Below are 25462 nucleotides of genomic sequence, written 5' to 3' on the forward strand. Positions count from 1 at the left end.
CGGTTGGGATTATAGTTTTTTTTTAGAGGGGGTTTTTGTTTGCGGATGGATTTTCGATTTTTCTCGATATCAGCATTGGCATATCGTGATATCGTGGTTTAATAATAATCTCGTTATCTTGGATGATCGGATCTCTTTTTTTTTTTTTAAGGAATGAAAATTCTAATTTAAAAAAAATAACGCGCGAATTTACACATTTATTCGAATTCGAATTTAGTGAGAAATTTTCGAATAATAATTTACTATATATATCGAGATTTTTTTATCTCGTAGGAATATCGATCCAAGGGAGATGGGGTGGGGGAAGGGACTAATGGAGAAACATTGAAAACACGTTGCACGAAACCCAACCAAGCGAATTCTATTCTGAAAGATAGGAAAGACTTGGAAGGAAGAGAAGCGGAGTCACTTCGGTGACCCGGCTATTCTTCTCCCTGAATTGAAGGAAAAAAAAATCACGTTTATCGGATCACCGAGATACGGGTTCTCGGATTCAATACAAACAGATCGATTAGATTAACCGTGCGATAACGTTCATTTCCGCGATGAACAATCACCGATTTCGAAGGAATCTTTATTCGAAAAACGGGGGCGAAACAGCGATCGTTTCGATTCACGAATCAAATGGACGTTTGTTCCATTTAAAATCGAGTCGATATTTTTCTCCAGAATATTTCCCTAAAATCGAGAAAAAATTCCTATATTTTCGCCACTCGTCTTTATTCGAAATCAAAAAATGTCCCTAGATACCAATTTTTATACGAAAAATCCAGATTTTACATTATCGATCGATTTATTTTATCATATCAATTTATAGGAGATAGAATTTTGACTTTGTGATTAGATCTAGAGTAATAGAAAAAAGATTCCTATATTTTCACTTCTTTATTCGAAATCAAAAAATGTCCCTAGATACCAATTTTTATACGAAAAATTCTGACTTTACATTATCGATCGATTTATTTTATCATATTGATTTCGAGAAGATAGAATTTTGACTTTGTGATTAAATCTAGAGTAATAGAAAAAAGATTCCTATATTTTCACTTCTTTATTCGAAATCAAAAAATGTTCCTAGATATTAATTTTTATACGAAAAATCCTGACTTTACATTATCGATCGATTTATTTTATCATATCGATTTATAGAAGATAGAATTTTGTGATTAGATCTAAAATAGTAGAAAAAAAAAGTATTTAATGCTCCACTATATTTAAATAGGCACGAAAAAGATTCCTATATTTTCGTCACTTCTTTATTCGAAATCAAAAAATGTCACTAGATACCAATTTTTATACGAAAAATCTAACTTTACATTATCGATCGATTTATTTTATCATATCAACTTCCAGAAGATAGAATTTTGACTTTGTGATTAGATCTAGAGTAGTAGAAAAAAGATTCCTAAAAAATATCCCTAGATACCAATTTTTATACGAAAAATCCTGACTTTACATTATCGATCGATTTATTTTATCATATCGATTTATAGAAGATAAAATTTTGACTTTTTGATTAGATCTAGAGTAATAGAAGAAAAAAAAATAGCATTCAATGCTCCGCTGTATTTAAATTACGCACGATCGAAAAAAGATTCGTATATTTTGCGCCACTCGCCTTTATTCGAAATCAAAAAATGTCCCTAGACACCAATCTTTATACGAAAAATCCTTTACATTATTTAATTTAGAGGAGAAAGAATTTTGACTTTTGAACATAGCGGTATTTGGATAATAACCTCTGAAACCTTATCGACATGCCTGCAACGCGAAGGAAAACTTTTCACCGGTCCAATGATTCCGGCCGATAGATAACCAGTTACGTATCGCTGCCCGTGCACTAGCGACTACGTACGCTTTCCGCGGAGGCTACAATATCTACTCAAATTCGATTTGAGCAATTGAATTCGAGATCAAGGTTTCTCTGTCTTCCTGCAAATCTAATTACCTGTGCACGCCACGGAACGTTCATCGAGTGAAAGATGCGAGCGTTTTGAAGCAGTGGCAGCAGCCTCGACACGAGGTTAGATTAGCATCTACCAGCACAGCGTCGAACAGCGATACTCTGCGATGATTATCGCGTCCCAAGATCCACGTTCGCGGCGGTGAGAACGCCAATGGAGTTCGAGAGAGAGAGAGAGAGAGAGAGAGAGAGAGAGGAGCGAAGCCAATAATATAAAGCGGCCAATTCTCAGCTCTCAGTCTCTCTCTTTCTAAAAAAGAACATAAGGGCACAAGTATCGTGGTAATAAACTCTACTCTTCTCTTTTTACGAATTGAAATATTATCGTAACGGAGAATCTGGGGAACACGTGGCAAATGCCACGCCAGATGCGACGAACGGCGCTCAAACGAAGCTTAGAAATCGTATTGGACACCTAGCTGTGTCCAGTCCCCCTTGGCCCCGCATATGCCACCAAGCTGAGTCGAGGAAGAAAAAAAAATTATCTTAAATATCTTTCTCTCTCTCTCTCTGACTCGAGGAAGAAAAATTACCTTACATCTCTCTCTCTCTCTATACCTGTCTCTCTCTATCTCTCTCTGACTCGAGGAAGAAAAAAATTACCTTACATCTCTCTCTCTCTCTTTCTATACCTATTTCTATACCTGTCTCTCTTTATCTCTTTCTGACTCGAAGAAAAAAAATTACCTTACATCTCTCTCTCTTTCTATCTTTATCTCTATACCTGTCTCTATCTCTCTCTGACTCGAGAAAGAAAAAAATTATCTTACATCTCTCTCTCTCTTTCTATACCTATTTCTATCTACCTGTCTCTCTTTCTTCGGATCTTTTTTCAAAGATGAACGACGGAGCCGTTGAAAGTTTCGAAAAGCTGTCTTCGTATATCGTATATAATCTTAAAAAAAAAAAAAAAAAAAAAAAAAAAGGACGAGGTCAGAATTAGAAAACCACTTTGTTGCTGTCCGTTTAAGCAACTTGTTGCATTATTCGAGGAGGGAAAATAGTAACAAGCTCTGTCGAGTCGCGGCCGAGCGCGGTGTTCCAGTCAAGCAAGCTTGCGGTTTATCGACATCGTCGGTGGTTGCTGAAAGATTATCCTGTTTCGCTACCGTGACCAAATGAATAATCCGGGGAGAAGAGGGGGGGAGGGGGGCGGGCGAACGGGCCGAGCCGCACGCTCGCTTTTCGCTTACGAAAATATACACGGTACGACTTCGCGATCGTTTGGTCGTGCGATAAAAGACGATGGGGATCTCAATTTGTCAGTTTACCGTCCGAGCGATTAGATGGGAGGCTCGCGAGTTCCGCGGGGCGGGGAGCAGAGCGGGGGGCAACCGCGAACTCGCCCCTTATCCAACCGGATACATAAACAAGGGAACGGGGGTGTAGGTGAACAAGACTCGTTACGAGCTTCTTACTTGGCCATTGTATTTTTAATCTTCGATCCAGTTTCCAATTTTTGAATATATATATATCATAATCGTTATTACGTAATATTATCACGTAATTAGAATTATTAAAGAGATGGTTCTTATATAAAATTAATTAGTCGTTAATCATGCAAATTTGTACACGAGTAAATACGATATTATATATATTTGATAAGCAATTCGCCATTGCGCTGCAATCATTGAACTGCTAAAGTATTATGCGAGAGTATTATATATATATATATATATATATATATATATATATGTATATAGAAGAGAGGGAAGAATGGTGGAAGAAGGTGGAATTCCGATAATTGTAAATTCGCGGAAATAATAACGATCTATCAATGTTCGCGCCAATTATTGCTTCAATTATTAATCTATATTCAGTTAGAAATGAATCTTTAATTCAAAAAGCAATTACAACGTCATTAACGCCATACCAGCTTGCTCTCTATTAAGAAATTAATTCCCACACTCGGATGCAGGATTAAATCGTATTTTCACATTATCGGGTCAATATAACTCTCGCCCTGGTATGCGTCATCTAACGACGCCCCGGAATTTCCTTTTATCTCCATGAAAGAGACAATCGTCCATGAATTATCGGCAATTTATATATATATATATATATACGCGTGATTATATATCGTAGAACGGAATTGAATAATTTACACGTCAGTTTAATAAATGTGTATATCGAAAATAATGTTAAGGATAAATAACCCCATCTAGGATGATAAATCTCGATTATTATTTGTAAACTAAAAATATTTCGAGTCGACGCGCGTCACTTACTCGTGTTTCTCGTAATCTCTCGAATGTTATAACCTTGACAAATTACACTCGTATATGAGAAAAAAATTCGATCGCACAAACCTTTCTGTCGCGCTGAAAAATGTCAGATGATATCGGTGTAAACTACTTCTAGCTCCAATGTATATTCTCAAAAGGGTCATAAGTCACAGCACTGAATGCTACACCACTTTGAATTATGTTGGCATGCGTGCGGTAGACGCGCGGCATCGAGTGTCGCGTATGCTTCAAAACAAAAACAAAGCCCGCGTCTATTCTCGAGAAATGCTATTGTACCGGGTAACAAGTGTAATCTTGCCACAGTCAACTTGATCAAAGATTTTTTTTTAACAAAAACAGATAATACTAGTCGACAACTCTCTCTGACACAACTGCGAGACTTGTTCACGACGCCATTTCTTTCGCACCGATTGATTTGTCAATAATTGCGATTCTCGATCGATACGAGTTATATCGATCATTCGTAAAATTACATCTTCGATTCAAATATGTAATACTCGTATATTGCAATCGATATCTGCTTATGTATCATTGAATTAGTCTCGGATTTATCGATAACGTTATCGACCCATATCGTAGATATCGATATCGAATTCAATTGTGCAATCAAATGGGAAATATACAAAATAATAAAAGGAAAAATACTCGATTGCGCTTGAATTTTAACATGTTGTGTTTACTACGGTATATTTACCACATTTCAATTTATTATTGCGTGAATTATTGAACAAATAATCTCTCAAACAGTCGCGTACCTTTACAAGTACGTTTCATGAACGCTATTTTTACGCGACTATGTTTGCAGGTTAGAATACACGATTCGATTAAATACTTGTTCCAATGACAGCTCGTATGGTATAGTTAATTCGACAATTATATATAAACTCGTTGCCATATTCAAATCACTTACCTTTTCTACGATATTTCCCACGCTAAGAATCCCTCGTCACATTCCAAGAAGTTTTGTCGCACGACGTAATAAACCGGCGACAAATCCGCAAATTCGTTCCCTCGGCCGGCCAATGCGCGTCCTGTGTGTGTCATCCACCCTCTGTCCACAACACGTTTTCTTCCACACCACTTTGTTTCACGTAAATCAGCCTCGAAATATATCTAATTTCTTTAAGAAGATATAATAATTATGTAGGTAGTTCGAGTCGCACAGACAAATGTGCGACGATAATGCTCAGTATCATCGAAAGCCTCAGAGGCAAAACGAGAGGTGAAACGAGAAACGAACCGAGAGCCACCCTACTAAAAGAATCTCTTCTGTGAGACGTATATCCTTTGTCATCGATGGTCGCGCAATAGTTTATGAGTACACGAAAAAGAATGGCCACTATTCTGATTCACGCACAAAAAAATCACACGAACCGCACTGCGCGTATTCGATGTTGATACTTCCACGAGAGCGTGCCGACTAGACGACGATAAAATCTCATGCCAGCAGACACCACCGCCGCCGCCGTCACAAGCCGAGATTTCTTCGCCGGGAAAAACACGTACACAGTCAGCAGCGTCCACACAGACAAGAGAGAGACTCACAATCGGTGACTGTCTCATACGCCGAAGAATCCAGCGTGTGATAATACGTTCGATCGTAACCGTTGATAGTGGAATCCTCCCGCACCAGGATCTCGTTTCGAGATTCCGAACATCTCCTGTACACACGCTCTCCGTCGGATTCTTTCTTCTTGAATTCCTCCTTGTCTCTATCTTTCTTCCTCTCAAGTTAATATCCGTACGTTTTTCGAGACTTTGGTCGTCTCTTACGAATCGAGTTGAAATTAATTTGCGCGAGTAACACCGATCAACTCAATGGCTCTTCGGAGATCCTCCTGTCCTGGCATCCTGGTACGGGCGTCGTTTCTTCCGTGGAATCGAATCGTCGATTTCTCCGATCGACGGAATTATTTGTTAGCGTCTTAAGCTTTCGTGACAAGAGAATGAGATACACACGCACGATACGTGGCCTTTGGAAGAAACGAAAGAATACGGAGCACTGGCTGCACTTTTTTTTCCTGGCCGTAATTGTTAGGCCCGTTCGCGAGACGATTTCGACCAATATGGGCACGTAGTATGATTTGTCAAGATTCAATAGTTCACGGAACACGATTTTGAGCGTGCACGTGCGGCAGAGTACGCAGAAACCGCAAGTTTTTTACGGACACATCCCCGACTTGTCTCCTCCTCGCCAACGCCTACACGATACACATTGCACGCAGCAACGACGCCCCTACACGCCGATGACAGTGATTCTCAAACTATGGCGTCATTAAGAGTCATCCACCGATAGATTGCGCGACAGAGCTAGAAAATCGCTTCTTCCCTAGATTAGAATAAACTTGGTTATTTTTATCGTAAATTACTAATAAATTTTAAATTTTATTTTAATGAAAACTACAATACTTTTTTAAAGATGTATCGAATAAAAAATAATAATTAACATATTTGTTCCTTAAATATTTAATATATATACAAGAAGTTTTCTAGTAAGAGAAAATAAAACTAGTACTAGGGAAAAATATGTACTCATAGGGAATACAATATTAGCAGTTGTTTCACTTTGCGTTTAATTTCAGTTTATTATTTTAAAAAGGTGAAATGCAACGGAATATGTAAAAAAAAAATAATAAATATTTATTAATATAAAATAAAAATTTGAAAAAAGAATATAATAGTTACACTAATTCATAAGCTTTTATAATACCGCAACAAATATTGATAAGTTGTATATATTCATTTCCACCATCTAACAGCCTATAATTACATTCCTGCAAGTAAAAAAATAATAAATGAGAAATATGCACATTATATTTATTTTACAAATAACTTTATATTCTTACCCCAAGTTTATCTGCAATTAAAGCTTTCTGTTTATCTGTTAATTCATTGGAATATATAATTCTTTCGCTAAGTTGTTCAATAACCTGAAACAATATATAAAATATAAACTGAATAATTGTAATAATTTATTTAAAACTTTACCTGGGATGTAGCATACGCTTCTAACATAAATTGGTCGACAAATTCTTCTGCTTTGCTATAATCTTTTGTTTTACATACATCTATTAATTCATCCAACCATTTGTCGGGTACAATCTATAATTATTTTATTACATAATGAAGATACAATATTGTTTCATTTTATTATTTAGAAAAATAAGTTATATATTACCCCAATGATTTCAAGTACATCATCAACAGTAATTTCAATGTCCTTGCCTTTTAATTTTGTAATTGATTGTAAACATGTTATGGCACGTCTTAAATCTCCACCCGAAACTTCAACAATTTTTAATAAAACAGGTTTTTCTACCTTTAAATCTTCCTCTTTACATATATATTCTAATCTCTCAATAATTTTATTTTCTCCTAATGGTTTAAATCTGAATTTTGTACAACGAGAAGTCAAAGGTTCTATGATTCTTGATACATAATTACAAATCAAACAAAATCTAGTACTATGAGATTCTTTCTCCATAGTACGACGAAGTGCAGCTTGTGCAGCACCAGTCATACTATCTGCTTCATCTAAGACAATAATTTTAAAAGGAGGGCAACTTTTTCCACTGAAAAAGAAAGAAATTACTTTATTTTTATTATGATAAATTCCTATTTGATGTATTTATAATTTTGTATAAAGTATTCTCAGATTATATATTTATCATAGAAATTATAAGAGCAACATATAAAAGATATTAAAGATAAATATTTTTGTTTGCTTTTAATATAAGACCAAAAGATTAAAACTTTAAAATACTTTTGGCAATATATATGCTTAATATATATATATATATATATATATATATATATATATATATATATGTATATATATATATATATATATATGTATATATGTTTAATAAATAATAAATTTCAGCATGTTACTTTTTAGTTGGCAATACAAATTACTAAACACTTTATAGTAACTCCTGATAACAACTATATTCTTCAAATAGCTTATATATGTAGCTCAATTGATAATTCTCAGACCTTTTACTTAAACATCATTGGCTTTTATTAAAATAATAATCATTCAGATTAAAATAACAATGAACATACTCATCTCTCATACCACCTGCTGTAAGTTGTGCAAAAGATTTGATTTTTTCTCTTACAACTTGAATACCCCGTTCATCAGAAGCATTTAATTCTAATACTCTTTCTTTATAAAGACTACCAAATAATTGTCTAGCTGCAGCTAATATAGTACTTGTTTTACCAGTTCCAGGTGGACCATAAAATAATAAATTTGGAAAATCACCTCCTTTTAAACATTGTCGTAATACCTCTACTACTTCTGTTTGTTCAACAACATCTTCTACGTTCTTTGGACGACTGTAAAAAAAATTAAAAAATTTAAATTTAAATAATAAATAAAAAATTTAGGTTATATTAACGTATGCTTACTATTTCTCGACCCATGGCGGTGCAGGACCACTACGTTCTTCTTTTGAACGTGAATTCGAAACTTTTTTAAACTCGCCAGGACCTAATTTACCAGTTTTTAAAAAAGCTTGCATACTCTTTTTATCTTCAGTTTTTTGCAATAATTTTACCTTAAACACAGTAACGGAATTTCTTCCCGCGCATTCTGCTGCTAAATTGTATTATACCAACATTACTAGATAAAATTTTCTGGAACAAGTTATTTTTATATATATATAAAAATATATGTTTTCAATTATATTTAAAATTATTATTAATTTAATTAATTTTTTTGGACACTTATAATCATAAATATTTAATATATCTTATGAGTTATTAGGAATATCTTTAAAAAAATTAAACAATTCCTCGATTATCGAGTACAAATACTGTCCTAGTTCCAAATTTTTGTTAGATTAGCAATTACTTACGCTCGTTACAAAACGAGGAAATTTACCATTTATTCATCGTATCCCAATGTTGTAAATAAAGGGCAGAATTGACTATATTAGTTAATTATACATATGATAGACAAAAACAAGATTTTTCTTAAAACAACTTAATTGTAGTTGCTATTCAAATTATGTGTTCGATATTATAATTCGTAATTAACGTTAGTTCATTGACTATTTTTGTTAACAGTTTATCGTACTGTCCTCCATCGAAAACAGTTTAAAAAATTGGAATCAATAATTGTAATATTCGTTTTGTGATCATTAGATACATTAAAAAACACGTTCAACTAACGCGTAAGATGGAGTATCAGAATCGACTGTGTATGAAAAAATATTTAATTTACACTATAGATTTAATGCTTTTTAATATAAATTAAATGAATATCGGTATCAGCGTATTTCTTATATAAAAAAATTTTTTGTAAACATGTGATATTTTCTCTTGATATTCTTTTAAGCTGTATATATAAATAATGATGTTCTGGATTGTTTCTCTGGTAGCAATCATTTTGCATTTCAGTTCTGCACAGACTAGTATGTATTATATATATAAATATATATAAACATACAAAACTCAATGAAAAATATTTTAAATTTATATTTTTTATTTTTACAGAACCTGAATCACAAGGTTATTGTGCACCATACAATGGGAAGATTTGTAAGAAATATTTAACTGGAATTGGAAAAGTATGGTTTAATGATTCCAATGATAATCCTGGAGGATGGTTAAATGAACGTATTACAACTAATTTATGGGAAGAATTGATACAACGACTAGTTGAACCATGCCGTTCAGCTGCAGAAGTATGATATATGATATATGATATATGAAGTATTGATATTAGATTAATAAGAATGCAAAAAAATATAAAAAATTATATTTAATCATTTCAGAAAATGTTATGTATGTATGCTTTTCCACAATGTCACAACTCAGTTGGTCTACCATTATGTTATGAAGATTGTATGGCAGTACGTCATCAATTCTGTTTTAATGATTGGGCAATGATAGAAGACAACAAACAGAGGGATATTTATATCAGATCAAGAGGTCATTTTACATTACCAGATTGTGAATCACTGCCAAAAATAATCAAAGGAAAAGTGACTTGTTCTCATATTCATTTAACTGATATGAATGAAGATCTTGTTACATGTAAAAGAAATTTAAAATGTTTTTAGAAATTAAAAATTAAATTATCAAATATCATCATATATAATTTTTTAATGAAATATATAATTTTATAATTTCAGATGATTGTATCAAGGGCAATGGTAGATTTTATATGGGCAAAGTAAATAAAACAAAATTAGGCTTGGATTGTCAGTCATGGAATGCACAAATACCACATAATCATGATAGACCACCAGATGTCTTCCCTCAAATTCGTTACGGAGAGAATTATTGTAGAAATGCAGGTGGAGATGAACCAATGCCATGGTGTTTTACTATGGATCCTCATATACGATGGCAATATTGTGATATTCCTATATGCGGTAGGCATTTAATACCTGGTATGACACATGAAGATAGAAATATTGCATAATATATAATCATAATAATATAATATATACTCATTGTAATTTTCTTTTAATGCAGATAATATAACAAATAAAATTCCAGAAATAGATCCTAAAGATTTAGTAATGGATACATTATTTACTCCAATGTTTATATTGATATTGTCTTCATTAGGATTTGTAATTATAACTGGAACTTTATTATCCATTATTTTAAGTCATAGACTTCACAAAAGACATCAAGGATATAATCCTACAGATAATCAGGTATATCAAAAGTAATATATTCTATTGATTATATTATTATATAATTTTAAAAGTACAATGTCCAGAAAAATATTGCTGAGTCTGGTCTTTATAATTATCACAAATAAAATAATAATAATAATAATAATGCATGTGTCATATTGTTATAATTATATAATTTTCAGTATGTCAGTATTGATTTGGACAAATTACCAAGTAATGATGCATACCATAAAACAAGTGCACAACTTAATCCAAAATTGGAAAAACTTGAATTTCCAAGAAATAATATTATATATGTTCGAGATTTGGGACAGGGCGCTTTTGGTAGAGTATTTCAAGCAAAAGCACCTGGTCTTGTTCCAGGTGAAGAATTTACCAATGTTGCTGTAAAAATGTTAAAAGAAGAAGCATCAGATGATCTGCTCAAAGATTTCGAACGAGAAGCATGTCTTCTTGCCGAATTCGATCATCCAAATATCGTCAAATTATTAGGTGTATGCGCTTTAGGTCGACCAATGTGTCTTCTTTTTGAATACATGGGTCGTGGTGATTTGAATGAATTTCTCCGATCTTGTTCACCGGGAAATTATATTATTCGAAGCCTAGAAAAAGATGAACATTTCACAGATTCTCGTTTATCGCATATGGATTTGATTAATATTGCGCTTCAAGTAGCATCTGGAATGGTATATTTGTCAGATCGAAAATTCGTTCATCGAGATCTCGCAACGAGAAATTGTTTGATCAATGATCAAATGATTGTAAAGATAGCAGATTTCGGTTTATCGCAAAAAATCTATTTACAAGATTACTATAAAGGCGATGAACAAGATGCTATTCCAGTTAGGTGGATGCCTTTAGAAAGTATATTATATAATAAGTATACCGTTGAATCTGATGTATGGGCGTTCGCGGTATGCTTGTGGGAAATATTTAGTTTTGCGCTCCAGCCTTATTATGGAATGACGCACGAAGAAGTTGTAAAATATATAAAGGAAGGCAATGTACTCCAATGTCCCGAAAATACTCCACCGGCGATATATGATTTGATGAAACTTTGTTGGAACAGGAGACCATCAGATAGACCTACTTTCAGAACAATTTATAATACTCTTGATACTATAAAATATAATCTGGAAGCAGAAAATAAGTCGGATAGTGTACCATTGCGTATTCATGTTTAAACTTGTTGATAATTTGTCTCTGAAGGAAATTCAATTATTTATACAATTATGAAATAAGTGATATTTATGGAAAGAGATAAAGGTAAGTGGTAAATTATACTAGATGTTATATACAACTGCCTTTGTTATGTTTGTTATGTAGCCTTATTAAATGAATTAATATATATTAGAAATGTGTTAAACTAACACATATTGGCTACTATTATGTTCACAAGAATGATTGCATGAATGCATCAAGTCAAATTTGTAAATTGAAAAAATCTTTTTATTTGATTTATATCTATTATTCTTGTAAATATACTTACTATTAAATTAATTTTTTTTTATAAAATATATTTGCAGTTATTAAATTTAAATGCGATTTAAAAAGATAATCATAATACTTCTCTAGATTATAAAATTATTAACAATTTATTTTTATTAATAATTTATTTAAATTTATGTCAAGACTAAAAAACTAAAGACTGCTATGTATGAAGAACACATATATGTAATTAAGATACTGTATGAATGTTTTAAAGCGATTTTTCGCACATACAAATTTTGATCTTGCATTGCGTTTTGTCTATTGTGATTTTATGCATTCCGTCAACGAATTTTACAATAATATATATAACACGTTACTAACTACCACTAAAAGACTACATATTTATGACAGTCCAATCTAATACTTAAATGAAACTTAATAATACAAAACAAAGATTTCAGTGGTAATATTACAATTATAAAATGTTTATTATTACTATGTAATAAGAATGCAAAACTCAATGTTTTTTCTAAGCAAATAATAGATTAATTTGTGTGTTGCTATAAATATTAACTTGTTTATATTTGCAAAGAAAAAAATAAAAGTATGCTTATGAAAATTTATATACAGTATTGCTGTTACTCTTTTTGAAAGATTTCATAAAAATGATTTCATAATACTGAATTTTCTTAAACAAATATAATAATGATGTTTAAAATATTTATTTAATATTCTATCAAAAAATAGAAATCTTTCTAATTAATAATAAACATTTAATAACTAAGAATAATTAATTTTTTGTTTTAATAATTATGAAGATATTTATATTACCAAAACAATTTTTATTATCTATGAATATATACTTTTTTACTTGACTCTTTTTTTTATACATTTTTATGAAAAATCGAAAAAAAAAAATATTTAGTTGAACTAGTTGACCTGATAATTATAAGTACGTGCATAAAGATTTATATACATATATAATTGTATGTATTAGCAATGTTTTTTCAAAATACTTTTTTTATTTTTTCAAAATAAAAATATGTTAAGAGACATACATTATGTTATGAAAAACAGGCAAACTTTCCTATATATAAATATATATGAAACAAAAAAATAACAATGTTTTACTAAAGCCTAAGACAAATAATATTGAATTTATATAACTATGTGAACAATTTGGCTATAAAGAAATGGGTTTATATTTAGCAACGTTATATGTAAACTGTCCTTAATTGTTAGATGTTAGATCGTTGCTGTATCAAAAAACATAGCTTATTTAATGTACGAAAATTAATATCATTAAAAGCTATTATGACGAATGTTACAGTAAAAAAATGAAACATTAAATGAGTGTATACTGTGCAACTGTTATACATAAGGTTTGAAAGTAAATTATTATTGTATTGTAACGATATTTAAATGAATGTTTTACTTGTAACATAGAATTAATTTGAAGTATTTATTTTATAGGCATACAATATTATTAAATGAAAAATGAAAATTTAGTTTGAACTCTTTCTCATTTGTACTCTATGTTGACTCCAATTTTTTGTGATATAATTTAATATTTTTTCATTAATATTAAAATTATCTATTGATATTTTATCATTGCATTTGCATTCCAATAGATATATCTCACTCATCAGTATTTTCACAAGGATATATATATATATATATATATATATATATGTTGCGAAGAGCATATTTATTTGTGAATGTTGTATCCTATGCTTAAGTACATAGATATGTGTAATATGAATGTCATTATCTACTTGATTTCAAATTAATTAAATCATTTGGTTGAGCATTAGAAATACAATTTACTATATACAAAAAGTGTGAATGCAATATTCAAATGCTCTTCCACAGATCTTTTTATACACGACTTTTATATTGTGAAGATGATAAAAAGAACTTTTACCAAGCCTGTGCTCTTACATCTGTGTATTTGTATCCTGTATGAGTAGAATTGTACATGATAATATGATATTACGATAATACGTGCACGATACGTATTATCTATGACCAAGAAATTTCTGGTATTATATACTTCGTTGAGTTCAGATGTGTTATTAACGATAGTAAACTCTATTCTGAATTTTATGTACAAGAAACTAATCTAATCTGTAAAAACATAGAGATTCCTCGATACTCTATAAATCTTTAACGAAATTCATACAAAGAGCAATCAATTACATTTTACTTTATTGTAAAGAATCATATTTAACTGAGCTAATAAAAATTATGTACCTTATTATTACGAATATCGAGGAATTATCAATGAAATACTACGAACATGTTGAAAAAACTGCTATGAAACTTTTACTGATGTACAACTTTTACAAGAAATAAACAACCAATTTCATATATTCCATAGTTTTTTCTTTATTTATGTAAAAAAATGGAATATTGGGACAATAAATTGCAAAAAAATAAATACATTGTTCCATAAATATATTTCCGCAAATTTTTTTCAATAAACTAACGTCAAATCATGGTATATAAAAAGCAAATTTATATAATATGATACAATCATACAATTAATATTCTTATAGCTACCTTATACGTGAAATATCTTGTATAGGCGATACAATAGTCGCATATATATCCTAGGAAACTACTGTTTTAAAATAATGCATGTATTTTAATAAAATGTATGTCTTTTTTGAAATAATGTTCATAAAATTAGGAACAATAATTTACTGCTGTGTACATAATATTTGATATACATATATATTTTTAGCTGTACAATAAAAAGGAATAATTTTTCTCATGATTAACTAAACATTTATACTATACAAATCAATTATAAAATTCTATAAAATGTAACAAAGATAAAATATATCAGCAATATATCACAATATTAAAATTTACACACATTAGTAAATCATTATTAAATTTAATTATTACTTCAATGATATGTTATCATAAAATTAAAAATTAAAAAAAATGCACTTATTTAATTTATGGAGTATTAAAAACAACTTTGGTTTATTCTTTGGATTTTGATAGATTAATTCTTAATATAAATTAATATGATTTCCTTGTAATGAAATTTAGTATCAAGATCTTAAATTTAATCACAGTAAAAATCACGTTCATTAATTTTATAAATCCCGTTTAAATTTACAATATTACTTTTTAAATGGTGTAAATAAAATTTTTTATTTCAAATTTATTAATTTATCGAGAACGTGCAATATCCAAAAATATAGTTAAAAGTAACTAGATAATATACATATATTTCAGTCCTTATTGTTGTCAGGCAGCGTTATATTATTACCTGTTCTGCACTTTATATGTATTATAAGATTATCATTGATACTTTCACGTACGACATATTATTAATTCTTATTTTTTGCATGATACTTTATATTCTTGAAATAATGTAATTAAATAAAAAAACTAAATTCTAAAAATATGAGATCAAAATACTGATATTTTAAGTTATTACATTATTGCATTATAAGAATTGTTTAATAATAAATATTCGAAAAATAACAAAATATTTGCAAAATAATATTTAAAAATTATTTAAAAAAATACTATCATAATATTAATATAAAGTTAAAATATACTGTTTGTTATTTACTTAATTGAAAAATCTGATATTTCATTTTTAACTTGCTAAAAATAAGTACCTATATTTTCTCCTAAATATAGTATTTAATATTTTTCGCAATCAAAATGCGTCTTTTATATTCTGAAACTGTCTTACCGCCAAATCAACTGGTAGATCAAATTTGTAACTAGTAAGGCGATCGAGAGTATGAAACGCATCTTGGAAACCTATTTTGTAATAATAATATAAAGATATTCAAAGATAGATCAAAATGTAATCCAGTAAAAATAGTTACTTATACATTAACATCTTAATTACCTGTTTTTATAACATAACTCCATGATGTATAATGATTTTCAAGAAGATATTGACATTGCAAAATAAGTTTTAACCAAATAACGAGTTTATTAGTGCTATAATAAAAAAGATATAAATCTTAAATTTTTATTCTCATAAAACGATTTTTAACTAATTTTTTTGTAAAATGTTTACTCACTTGAGAGATGCACATATAAATGCTTTAAAATGAGAATCATAACTCCTTTTATATGGACTGTGTGATGCAATAATGTTTCCAATTGTTGTTAATAAACTCTAAAAATTATAATTTTATAAAAACAAATTCTATTTAAAATCAATTTGAAGAACATATTATCAAGCATATAATAACTACCTGTTTAGAAGAAACAACTCTTCCACCTGCTAAATCGAGATTAAAACTTTGAGATAATTTCTGTGCTGGACTAGAATTATAATGATGGCCATTTTTAATTTCATAATATTTCAATATTAGTTCCCATGCATGCATTAAATTAGAAGTAGAAGAATTTCTTTGAGGAAAACATCCAACAAATGGTACTACACTATTAGAACGCGCATCAGACATTAAACCGTGTTGTATTAAATCACGTATGGAAGTTGCTAAATGCTTCCTTACAGCAGATGTTACTCGAGCATTGCAATGAGACATAGAATCTGAATCCGAAGCGTAATCGTCTTCATTAGCAATATCGTCATCTTCTGGATGACGCTCAACTTCGGCAATAGTTTCTATAACATGTTCAACTGCGATATCTAATCTTGTTCTTAAATCGCGCCAATTATGTATAGAATTTTTCTTAAAGTTTCTTCGAACTCGTTCACTACCACAACCTAATTGAGATACTAGGAACATATGTAACAGAGCTACAACTTTCTTAACAGTGTTCAGAGTTTTTGTTCTATTTTCTTCATCTGTTTTTCTGTTAAATGATTTTTTAGCATAGGAAGTAGAACCAGAAGGATTTGTATGTACTGGGCATGCACAAGTACATGCTAAAGTTTCTGTACTAACTTCTCCTTGAAGATAATTTATAAAACGTTCTAAATCTGCAATTTGTGTTTTTAATTGTGATACTAATTGCTCTTTCATTTTCAAAGGACTAACAATCTGTAAATGATTATAAATTATTTTTTTTTTTAATTCATTATTCACTATTTTTTTCATAATTTATTCTATTAGACAAAACAATTTACCTGGCTTATAGCATAATCAACTTGCCATCTTAAATCATCAACTGGTAATTTACAAAGATCATCAACATTGAAATTTAATTTTTCTTTTAAATGATCTAGGAAAAATAATAAGATCAGAATAGATTTTAATTAAGTATTTATATAAAAAACTTACTTATTATGATATTCTGTCTCTCTAATATCATACTTTGTGGTAAATCTGCATCACCAGTTTCATAGGCATACTTTTCTAGATCTTCTAATTGAGATTTTAATTGACATATTAATTCTTTTTGTTTTGTTCTTTGTAATGCCATTTTAGATTCAACATCAATATCATTTATCACTCCAGATATCTATTAAGTTATATAAAATATATAAAAGTTATATAAAATATATAAAATATTGAATTATTTTTTTAATAAAACAAATAACAATTTTAAGAAATTAATAAAACAAATAAATATAGCTAATTTTTATTTGACTTACATTTTGTTTGCAAGACATTGGAGAAGTTGGGGTAATTGATCTGCTATCAAGTGATAAATTATTTGGAACATCTGGTATTCCCCTAAAAGCAAATTCTTCTAATTCTTTGAGCAATGTTTCTTTTTCATTTGCTGGTGCATCTACAATTTGTCTTAAACGAAATTGAACCTAAGATAACCAGATTTTAAATATTAAAATATTGTAACAAATACAAATTATAATTTCATAATTTATTTAATACCTGGGCAAAATGAGTAGTCAGTGCTATAAGAGATGAATTAAGCATTTCTTGCTCTTCCTCAAGCACTTTTAGCCTTTCCATATCATATGGTAAACTATTAGAATATATCAAAAATATTTGTAAAATTAAATTTTTCTCTCAAATATATAATTAATAGTAATAAATATTGCATCTGTTATATTTATGAAGCACTTACTTTTCCATATTATCGACATATTTATATTCATCAGCAAAATCATTATCACCATCATTTGCACCAACGGGTGCCCATCTCTCGCCTGATGGTCTATCACTTTCATCCGAGTTTTCGATATCCTCATTTTCACTACCTTTATACTCGCCAGAACTCATTTTCCTATTGTTTACGATCCTGATTTCTTTCGAAAATTCTACCTTGCGTTCATGAATCTTAGTTAATGTCAGTTATAATCGATATAACAAACGTTTCAATGTATGACAATTCTTTTTTCTATTTGTACATATTACATAAATTTAATTTTTGTTATAACACATTACAATGTCTTGTCTTCAATTCTCATCACGCTTAATCCATTAATTAACTTCTGCGCACGTGTACGAATGAAAACGTCACTTGTCGCTGTCGATTTTGCGCCAACTAAGGCGCATTCTCATATCAAACAACCACAAATATTGTAGATTTAAGATTCGTTCACTTTTTAGAATAAAATTTATATTATAATTGATTCATACTACTATATAGACAAAAATATTCAATAACGATTTGCTATATTGAATATGCATTTTTATTTCTGATCACGTTTGTAATAATAAATTTTTACAAAATCTTTATAATATATATTAGTGTTGCATAAAAATCTACAAACAATTGTTTAAATAAAATATTGAGGTGTTATGAACATACCATTAATATTATCGAAGATTTTTCGATAAATAGTAATCTCGTTGTATGCCTAGTCGAATCTCACAAATGTGTCAAATTGTTTTATCTTTGAGAGAACATTCTTTATTATTTTATTAGATCATAATCAATTATTACGCTATTGATTGTATAAAAGAATAGAATATGCAGCAAATAATAGTAAGATATATTTATAAACAGAATTTTTAAAGAGAAATATATAATAACCTACATCTCATGACATAACCAGTGTTGATTAACGCATCATTACGTTTTGTATATTATTCTTATTTCTACTTGAGGAAAAAGAAGTTATCAACAAGTGCATCGCGTATCATAGTATTCGCGATGATGTGGCAAGAAATAACTTTGACGAAACCGGCACGTAAAAAACCGAACATTGACACATTGATAGCCGAATGATTTTTAAAAATTTCATAGAACAATTTTTAGCGAATCCAGTTATTTTATTCAGGAATCTATCTTTTATTATAAATATATCGATGATAAAGAATCAATCTTGAGGTATTATAGGTAATAAAAAGAATTTTTCGATACTTTATAAATTTCTTTAATTGTGATTATTATTAAAAAAAAAAATGATTTCTTTTTATAAAAAGTACATATTTTTCAAAAAAATTTGTTTGTAGTTATACATGAAATGGGTAGTGCTTGGTGGCAGTGTGCTGCATGTTTAAGAACACAAGAAGAAGATATCTGTGAATTGCACTTAAATAATTGTAATCTTTATGATGTACCACCTGATGTGTTCATTTATGAGAGAACATTGGAAAAACTCTATCTTGATGCCAATAGGGTAAAAATAAATATTATAAAATATAATATCATAAATTATAATAAAATTAATATTTATATATATATATATATATTTTTTTTATCTGTTCCTATGATTCAAAGATATAATTTTCATATTTTATTACAGATAAAGGATCTTCCAAGACCATTATTTCAGTGCCATGAATTACGAGTACTTTCCCTCAGTGATAATGAAGTCACAACGTTACCACCCGCCATAGCATCATTAATTAACTTGGAATATTTAGACCTCAGTAAAAATAGTATGAATCTAAAAGTTTTATATAATTCTTTTTGTAACTAATTCATCATAATTTTTATATTTACTTTTTTAGGTATTAAAGAACTACCAGACAGTATAAAAGAATGTAAAAATCTTCGTTCTATAGATATCAGTGTTAATCCATTTGAACGTTTCCCAGATGCTATTACACATATTGTTGGATTAAGAGAATTGTATATAAATGATGCATACATAGAATATTTACCAGCAAATTTTGGAAGACTTTCAGCTTTGAAAACATTAGAACTTAGGGAAAATAATTTGATGACATTACCAAAGAGTATGAGTCGTTTAATAAATTTGCAAAGACTTGATATTGGTAATAATGATTTCACGGAATTGGTATGTTTACATTATATCTTTATATTATATTCTACTATTGATTACTATTTATTATACTATTTATATTATTTATTAATTTATATATATTAATTTCTTCTTTTTAGCCTGAAGTTGTTGGGGATCTTATCAATCTCACTGAATTGTGGATAGATGGTAATGATATCAGACGTATACCACTCAACATTAATCAGCTTTACCGTTTAAATCATTTTGATTGTACCATGAATGCAATTCATATTATTCCATCAGAAGTAGAAGGATGGAGAGATATTTCCATTATGCATCTGTCATCAAATGAAATCTATCAATTACCAGATTCTCTTTGTTATTTACGTACAATTGTGACTCTTAAAGTTGATGACAATCAATTGAATGCACTGCCAAATGACATTGGACAAATGTCAAACTTAGAGGAGCTTATAGTTACTAAGAACTTCCTCGAATATTTGCCATCATCAATAGGACTTTTGCGAAAATTACATTGTTTAAATGTAGACAATAATTATTTGAGATGCCTTCCACCAGAAATTGGAAGTTGTACGGCGTTATCATTGTTGTCATTGAGATCAAACAATTTAACTCGAGTTCCACCTGAATTGGGACATTTATCTTCTTTAAAAGTACTCAATCTTGTAAACAATTGCATTAAATTTTTGCCCGTTTCTATGTTAAACTTGAGCAATTTAAAAGCATTATGGCTGAGCGACAATCAAAGTCAACCATTAGTGCCATTGCAACAAGAATTTAATTGTGAAGAAGACATGATGGTGTTAAGTTGCTTTATGCTACCACAAAAACCGCGGCAAGAACTTGAGCGTAAGTATCTATTTCTATTTGATAATATATGTATATAAATTTTATGTATTGTATAATAGCATAATAAGTTTATATATAATAAAATATGATCCACTATTGCTGCTAGTGGATAATGAAGAAGAAGATGAAGAATGAAATGGTAAAGTATGTGCTAACAAATTTATTTATTAAAATATATTAATAATGATATTATTTAAAAATAATTAGAAATTTTTAATATAAATGTATATATAATTAGAATTTCGTTTTTTTTTTTTTTTGTAGAAATAACACCAGCTGTAGGATTAATTTCGAGTTCAATTGTTGGTACTGGAAAAAGAATATGTTTTGCTGCTGAAGTAGAATCTGAGATCCCTAGACAACTTCACCGAGCACCAACTCCTTATCCTAAAGAGCTGCGCAACCTTGCTAGACATGCCCGCAATTTACATCATCAATCAGCACATGATGAAAGAGTAAGAGTCGTGATTTAAAATGCAATTATTTTTTCCTTAATTTTATATCACTTTTTTTCCCTTTTTTCTTTCTTTTTTTCTAATCTAACAGGAAAAGAAATCTATGATGAATTAAAAATAATACTGCTGAATATAATTTCAAAGTCAATTAAAATGTTTTTCTTATATTTTTTTATATGTATTTTTTTATAATTAGCATCTAGAATATAAGAAAGTTGCCAATTGAAACTTACAGATGCATTTAGAACAGGAGACTATGATCAAAGAAGCTATTATTGCTACAACTACTTTGGACCTTACCTCAAAATCTGGGACCTGTTTTTCACAAAGTTTATTTAATAAGGTATTCATTAGAGAATTATGAAAAAGACAATTTTATTAGATTGAAAAGTAATTATTATTGATTTTGATAATAAAGTTAAATAAATTAAAATAAGATTAAAAACAAATGAATTCAAGAAATACAAAAATATATATATATTTATATTAAAAAATAAACCAATATTAAATAAAATTTTATAGGGATAATCATAAAGTTTCTGCAAATAAGGAATAAAGAATTATGAAATAATTTTAAGTTTCTATTCTTTAGGGTTCACATTCATCATTATCACCAACTGAACATCATATATCGAAAGAGTGCAAAACTAATACTCCTACGGATATTGGAACAGAACAATCTGTTTCAGAAGAATCTTCCGATGAAGCGAACAAGACAGTTCTTGCAAAAGAAAAAAGTCCAGATATCAGAGAAGCAAAATATATTCGTAATCCTACATCTGAATACATTTCCAAACCTCCAACAGTAGCAGATTATGTAAATTCTACTTGGAAACCGGATGAATATTCAAAAGCAAATACAGCAAAAATTATTGAATCAGAAAAGTTTATAGAACCTTATAAAAGTATGCCTATCATTATAAGCAACAAGAATACTGATCATGTTCAAGTACCAAAAGTAAATGAAGTACCACTTGTCCCACCACCATATCATATTGCTGCTGCATTTTCAAAAAAAGCAGCACTTTTTCAACAATTAAATCAATGTAAGTCATTTTCTTTTATTGTTATTAAGATGGCAATATGCATAATTTTTTTATTTTGTCATTGCAGCAGCCCAATTGGATTTATCTCCTCCACAAATTGATATTAACACATCAAATTTAAAAATATCACAGGAAACGCAAATACAAAATTATGAAGAACAATATAATGATAAATTTTCATCAAATAATACAGATGTACCTAATAAAACAAATAATGATGAAAAGATAAATTCTTTTAGTAATATTGATCAAACACATATATTGACAGAATCAATAGATCCAGAACAATCTTTAGAAGGAGATAGATCATTAAAGCCAAGTAGAATTCCTATTTTAAAAACAAAACATTTAGAAAATACGAATTCTATTTCAAGTAACGATTTATCAAATAAATGCATAAACTCTTCTGTTGAAGATTATGAAGCTTTAAAAATATTGAACGCATCATGTATACCTACATCTCCGATAACAGGAAAAAAATATCGAAGTCCGCTTTCTATGCAACACAAAGTTTCGGATCGATCAAAAAAAATAATAAATGGAACTTCAAATAATAATGCTTCTTGTGATAATTTATCTATGAATACAACTTTAGTTACAAATCCAAATATGGAAGGAACTTCAAAAACTTTATCTATTGAAACATCATTAAATATGAATAATTCTGTCAATATAAAAAATGAAACTAATTCTGGTCGAAGTACTCCAATTTTATCAAATAATAAGTTTTCAAATGAAGTGACCAATTCTAATGTTGATAAATATAAGATTGTTGGACGGAATGAATCATTAAATCCAGAAAGAAAACCAAGATTTAAATGGATGTTCGGGCCGCATAAAAACGCTAATGTTGTATGTTTTTTTTTCTTTTATCTTTTTTCTTTTTTTCTTGTCTTATAATAATATTTATGTAATACTTTTACGATTCACAATTTATAATACAATTTATATTATTTATACAGCTGCCTGTCCAAGTGAAAAAAAATCCTGGTCTTGGTTTTAGTATAGCAGGTGGAGTAGCAGGAGCCGAAACCGTAAATATTTCAAATTTAAATAAAATATGTTTTTTTTTATATAAAATTTTCTATTTTTTCAATTGTCATTTTATTTATTCTAGGGAATTATAGTGACTAAAGTAAATCCAGATGGTCCTGCACAAGGTACACTTCGACCAGGAGATAAAATTTTAGAAGTGGATGGCATTGACTTTACTAAATCTGATCATAACAATGCTGTGGCTGTTCTTCGAGCAACAGGAGCAGTGGTATCCATGATGATTAGCCGTCATCAATGACATCTAGTTAAAGAAAAATAATCTTTTTTCATATACTAGTAATCAGTTTATGCACATCGAACTGAATACATTCATGTAAGTTTTTTTTTTTAATGTATATATTTTTTAACTAACATTATTGCATATCATACTTCATTGAAAAAACGAAAGTTCCATTTTATTAGTTCTAAACGCTTGTTTTCATGGTAGTAAATCATACTTTCCGATATCATCGAATTGAATACGACTGAAACAGCGTTACCAAAGGTGAGAGTGGTGGCATTTATTTGAGCAAATATTTCTAGCTTCCAATGGTTACGCCTTATGAACCGAGCTTTTTTTAAAAAAAAACAAATTCAAGAAAAATTCCGTTCATAGACTCTTAGATACCGTAGATTAGAAATACACTCCCTTGCACAATTTATGATAAAAAAAAAAAAAATTTAAAATGTGATGTACAATTAAAACTATTTTTAAGAAAAGTTTCTTCATGGGCCGATTCACAGCTCGCTCGTATTATTTGGGCACATAAGTAGGTAAAATAGAAACTATTCAGCATAAAATTATAGAATGATAACTTTCTTCCTGAATTTCCAACTTCATAAAGATATATTTGTGTTGTTTTATGGTGTTGATTGTATTTGTGTCAACTTACTTGTTCTCTTTGCAGAGAGCTGATAATGTGCCAGAAACAAATGCTATTTATTATTCATATACACTTAAAAAGAATACTATATAAAAAATGAACATATATTATGCATATATATTATATACAAATATTATCTTTGTCGATTAAATGAGATTCTTACAGAAATTTTTTTTAAGATATCATATGAAATATTTTGTATTTAGAAATGAGTTTTCTACAAATTTATCCAACAAAGATTTTAAAAGCACAAAGAAATAGATTAACTTTGTTTATATTATTTAATAATTTTATTTTTATATTAAAAAATAGAATAGTTTGAATTATTTGAAAAATATCTGTGAGAATCTCGATAAGGTAAAAAAAAGAGATATTCTTCTGTGTACTTTAACTTTATTAGTGATATTTTTAATTTTTTTTATTAATTTTGCTATTGTTTTAAATTTTCTTTTCATTTTTTTATTCTCATTTTAAAAAATATTTTTTAATGAAGATTATTCATTAATAATACATTATATTTTCAAACGATTTTATATATTTTTACTTGCCATTATTTCGTGATAAGTTTATTTTTATTAAATATTAGTGATTCTCTTATAACAGAGTCAACTGTTAAGTGTTTGATAAAATAAGATCTTTATTATTATGGTTGTGAATTATTATATTTGATTCATTCTATGTAAAGAAACAAATGTATGTACCTTGTAGAAACTGTGTTTTCACAACAGTTATTAATATGGCATAATAATGCCAAATAGTAAGATAAAATACTACTTTTCTATGTTAGTAAAGTTAAAAAAAAAATGAAGATTAATCA

General features: G+C 29.0%; 5 protein-coding genes and 1 long non-coding RNA gene across 22 annotated transcripts in view; 3 read left to right on the forward strand and 3 right to left on the reverse strand.

Annotated features, from left to right (window-relative positions):
* Positions 1–5563, reverse strand: part of LOC408311 (catenin delta-2) — a 47473-nt gene extending 41910 nt beyond the window's left edge. For 6 of the 15 annotated variants that reach the window (XM_006566503.3, XM_006566508.3, XM_006566507.3 and 3 more), the window contains exon 1: positions 5120–5249. Coding sequence is in view for 8 of the 15 variants with exons in the window: in XM_026443888.1 (XP_026299673.1) it covers positions 4273–4352 (80 nt within the window). In the remaining 7 variants the exon portion in view is untranslated. Of the gene's footprint in view, positions 1–4272; positions 4588–5119 lie in introns of those variants that run through there. The other 9 variants (XM_026443888.1, XM_026443886.1, XM_026443891.1 and 6 more) reach the window with 9 other exon arrangements.
* Positions 5557–8841, reverse strand: LOC726018 (replication factor C subunit 4-like). The gene is made up of 7 exons (XM_026443895.1): positions 8623–8841; positions 8275–8550; positions 7388–7781; positions 7198–7311; positions 7056–7139; positions 6895–6983; positions 5557–6538 (listed from the first exon to the last, which is right to left on the reverse strand). Exons 1-7 carry the CDS (start codon positions 8733–8735, stop codon positions 6520–6522), a joined length of 1089 nt encoding a protein of 362 aa, XP_026299680.1. The 5' UTR covers positions 8736–8841; the 3' UTR covers positions 5557–6519.
* A 255-nt stretch (positions 8842–9096) lies between these two features.
* LOC408312 (tyrosine-protein kinase transmembrane receptor Ror2) lies at positions 9097–12349 on the forward strand. 2 transcript variants are annotated; one of them, XM_003250817.4, is made up of 6 exons: positions 9097–9629; positions 9712–9902; positions 9993–10254; positions 10353–10613; positions 10699–10886; positions 11051–12349. In XM_003250817.4, exons 1-6 carry the CDS (start codon positions 9569–9571, stop codon positions 12050–12052), a joined length of 1965 nt encoding a protein of 654 aa, XP_003250865.1. In that variant the 5' UTR covers positions 9097–9568; the 3' UTR covers positions 12053–12349. The 2 variants fall into 2 exon arrangements, with proteins under 2 accessions (XP_003250865.1, XP_391863.4); XM_391863.7 differs by having other exon boundaries at positions 10353–10595.
* An 801-nt stretch (positions 12350–13150) lies between these two features.
* On the forward strand, positions 13151–14671 carry LOC107965270. Its single transcript, XR_001705040.1, has 2 exons — positions 13151–13681; positions 13773–14671. It is a non-coding gene; the product is annotated as an uncharacterized LOC107965270 (long non-coding RNA).
* Positions 14672–14739: 68 nt separating this feature from the next.
* Positions 14740–18715, reverse strand: LOC410255 (RUN domain-containing protein 1). The gene is made up of 9 exons (XM_393737.7): positions 18285–18715; positions 18089–18182; positions 17848–18015; positions 17534–17714; positions 17380–17474; positions 16538–17293; positions 16361–16458; positions 16183–16277; positions 14740–16091 (listed from the first exon to the last, which is right to left on the reverse strand). The coding sequence occupies exons 1-9, from the start codon at positions 18437–18439 to the stop codon at positions 15985–15987; spliced, it is 1749 nt and encodes a 582-aa protein (XP_393737.2). The 5' UTR covers positions 18440–18715; the 3' UTR covers positions 14740–15984.
* Positions 18716–18939: 224 nt separating this feature from the next.
* LOC410256 (protein lap1) lies at positions 18940–24451 on the forward strand. Of its 2 annotated transcripts, XR_001704856.2 has the most exons (12): positions 18940–19502; positions 19619–19785; positions 19912–20047; positions 20120–20409; positions 20514–21225; positions 21490–21680; positions 21916–22023; positions 22273–22726; positions 22794–23578; positions 23689–23760; positions 23844–24095; positions 24210–24451. XR_001704856.2 is itself a non-coding variant. In XM_006566512.3 (11 exons), the coding sequence occupies exons 2-11, from the start codon at positions 19630–19632 to the stop codon at positions 24018–24020; spliced, it is 3081 nt and encodes a 1026-aa protein (XP_006566575.1). In that variant the 5' UTR covers positions 18940–19502; positions 19619–19629; the 3' UTR covers positions 24021–24451. The 2 variants fall into 2 exon arrangements, 1 of the variants encoding a protein (XP_006566575.1); XM_006566512.3 differs by having other exon boundaries at positions 23844–24451.
* The last annotated feature ends 1011 nt before the right edge of the window (positions 24452–25462 follow it).

The sequence above is a fragment of the Apis mellifera genome, linkage group LG11 (assembly GCF_003254395.2).
Source record: "Apis mellifera strain DH4 linkage group LG11, Amel_HAv3.1, whole genome shotgun sequence".
In the NCBI taxonomy this organism is placed as follows: Eukaryota; Metazoa; Arthropoda; class Insecta; order Hymenoptera; family Apidae; genus Apis; species Apis mellifera.

Bases quoted from the DNA above. Each gene is read 5' to 3' on its own strand.
- LOC726018 (XM_026443895.1), bottom strand. From the start codon at position 8,735: ATGCAAGCTTTTTTAAAAACTGGTAAATTAGGTCCTGGCGAGTTTAAA. The intron at 7,782-8,274 runs GTATGTTCATTG...TTTCTTTTTCAG, and splicing joins GCAGGTGGTATGAGAGATGA to TGGAAAAAGTTGCCCTCCTT. The intron at 7,312-7,387 runs GTAATATATAAC...AAATAATTATAG, and splicing joins ATGTACTTGAAATCATTGGG to ATTGTACCCGACAAATGGTT.
- LOC408312 (XM_003250817.4), top strand. From the start codon at position 9,569: ATGATGTTCTGGATTGTTTCTCTGGTAGCAATCATTTTGCATTTCAGT. The intron at 9,903-9,992 runs GTATGATATATG...TAATCATTTCAG, and splicing joins CATGCCGTTCAGCTGCAGAA to AAAATGTTATGTATGTATGC. The intron at 10,614-10,698 runs GTATGACACATG...CTTTTAATGCAG, and splicing joins CGGTAGGCATTTAATACCTG to ATAATATAACAAATAAAATT.
- LOC410255 (XM_393737.7), bottom strand. From the start codon at position 18,439: ATGAGTTCTGGCGAGTATAAAGGTAGTGAAAATGAGGATATCGAAAAC. The intron at 17,475-17,533 runs GTAAGTTTTTTA...TATTTTTCCTAG, and splicing joins GAGACAGAATATCATAATAA to ATCATTTAAAAGAAAAATTA. The intron at 17,294-17,379 runs GTAAATTGTTTT...AATCATTTACAG, and splicing joins TTGATTATGCTATAAGCCAG to ATTGTTAGTCCTTTGAAAAT.
- LOC410256 (XM_006566512.3), top strand. From the start codon at position 19,630: ATGGGTAGTGCTTGGTGGCAGTGTGCTGCATGTTTAAGAACACAAGAA. The intron at 20,410-20,513 runs GTATGTTTACAT...TCTTCTTTTTAG, and splicing joins ATAATGATTTCACGGAATTG to CCTGAAGTTGTTGGGGATCT. The intron at 23,761-23,843 runs GTAAATATTTCA...TATTTATTCTAG, and splicing joins GAGTAGCAGGAGCCGAAACC to GGAATTATAGTGACTAAAGT.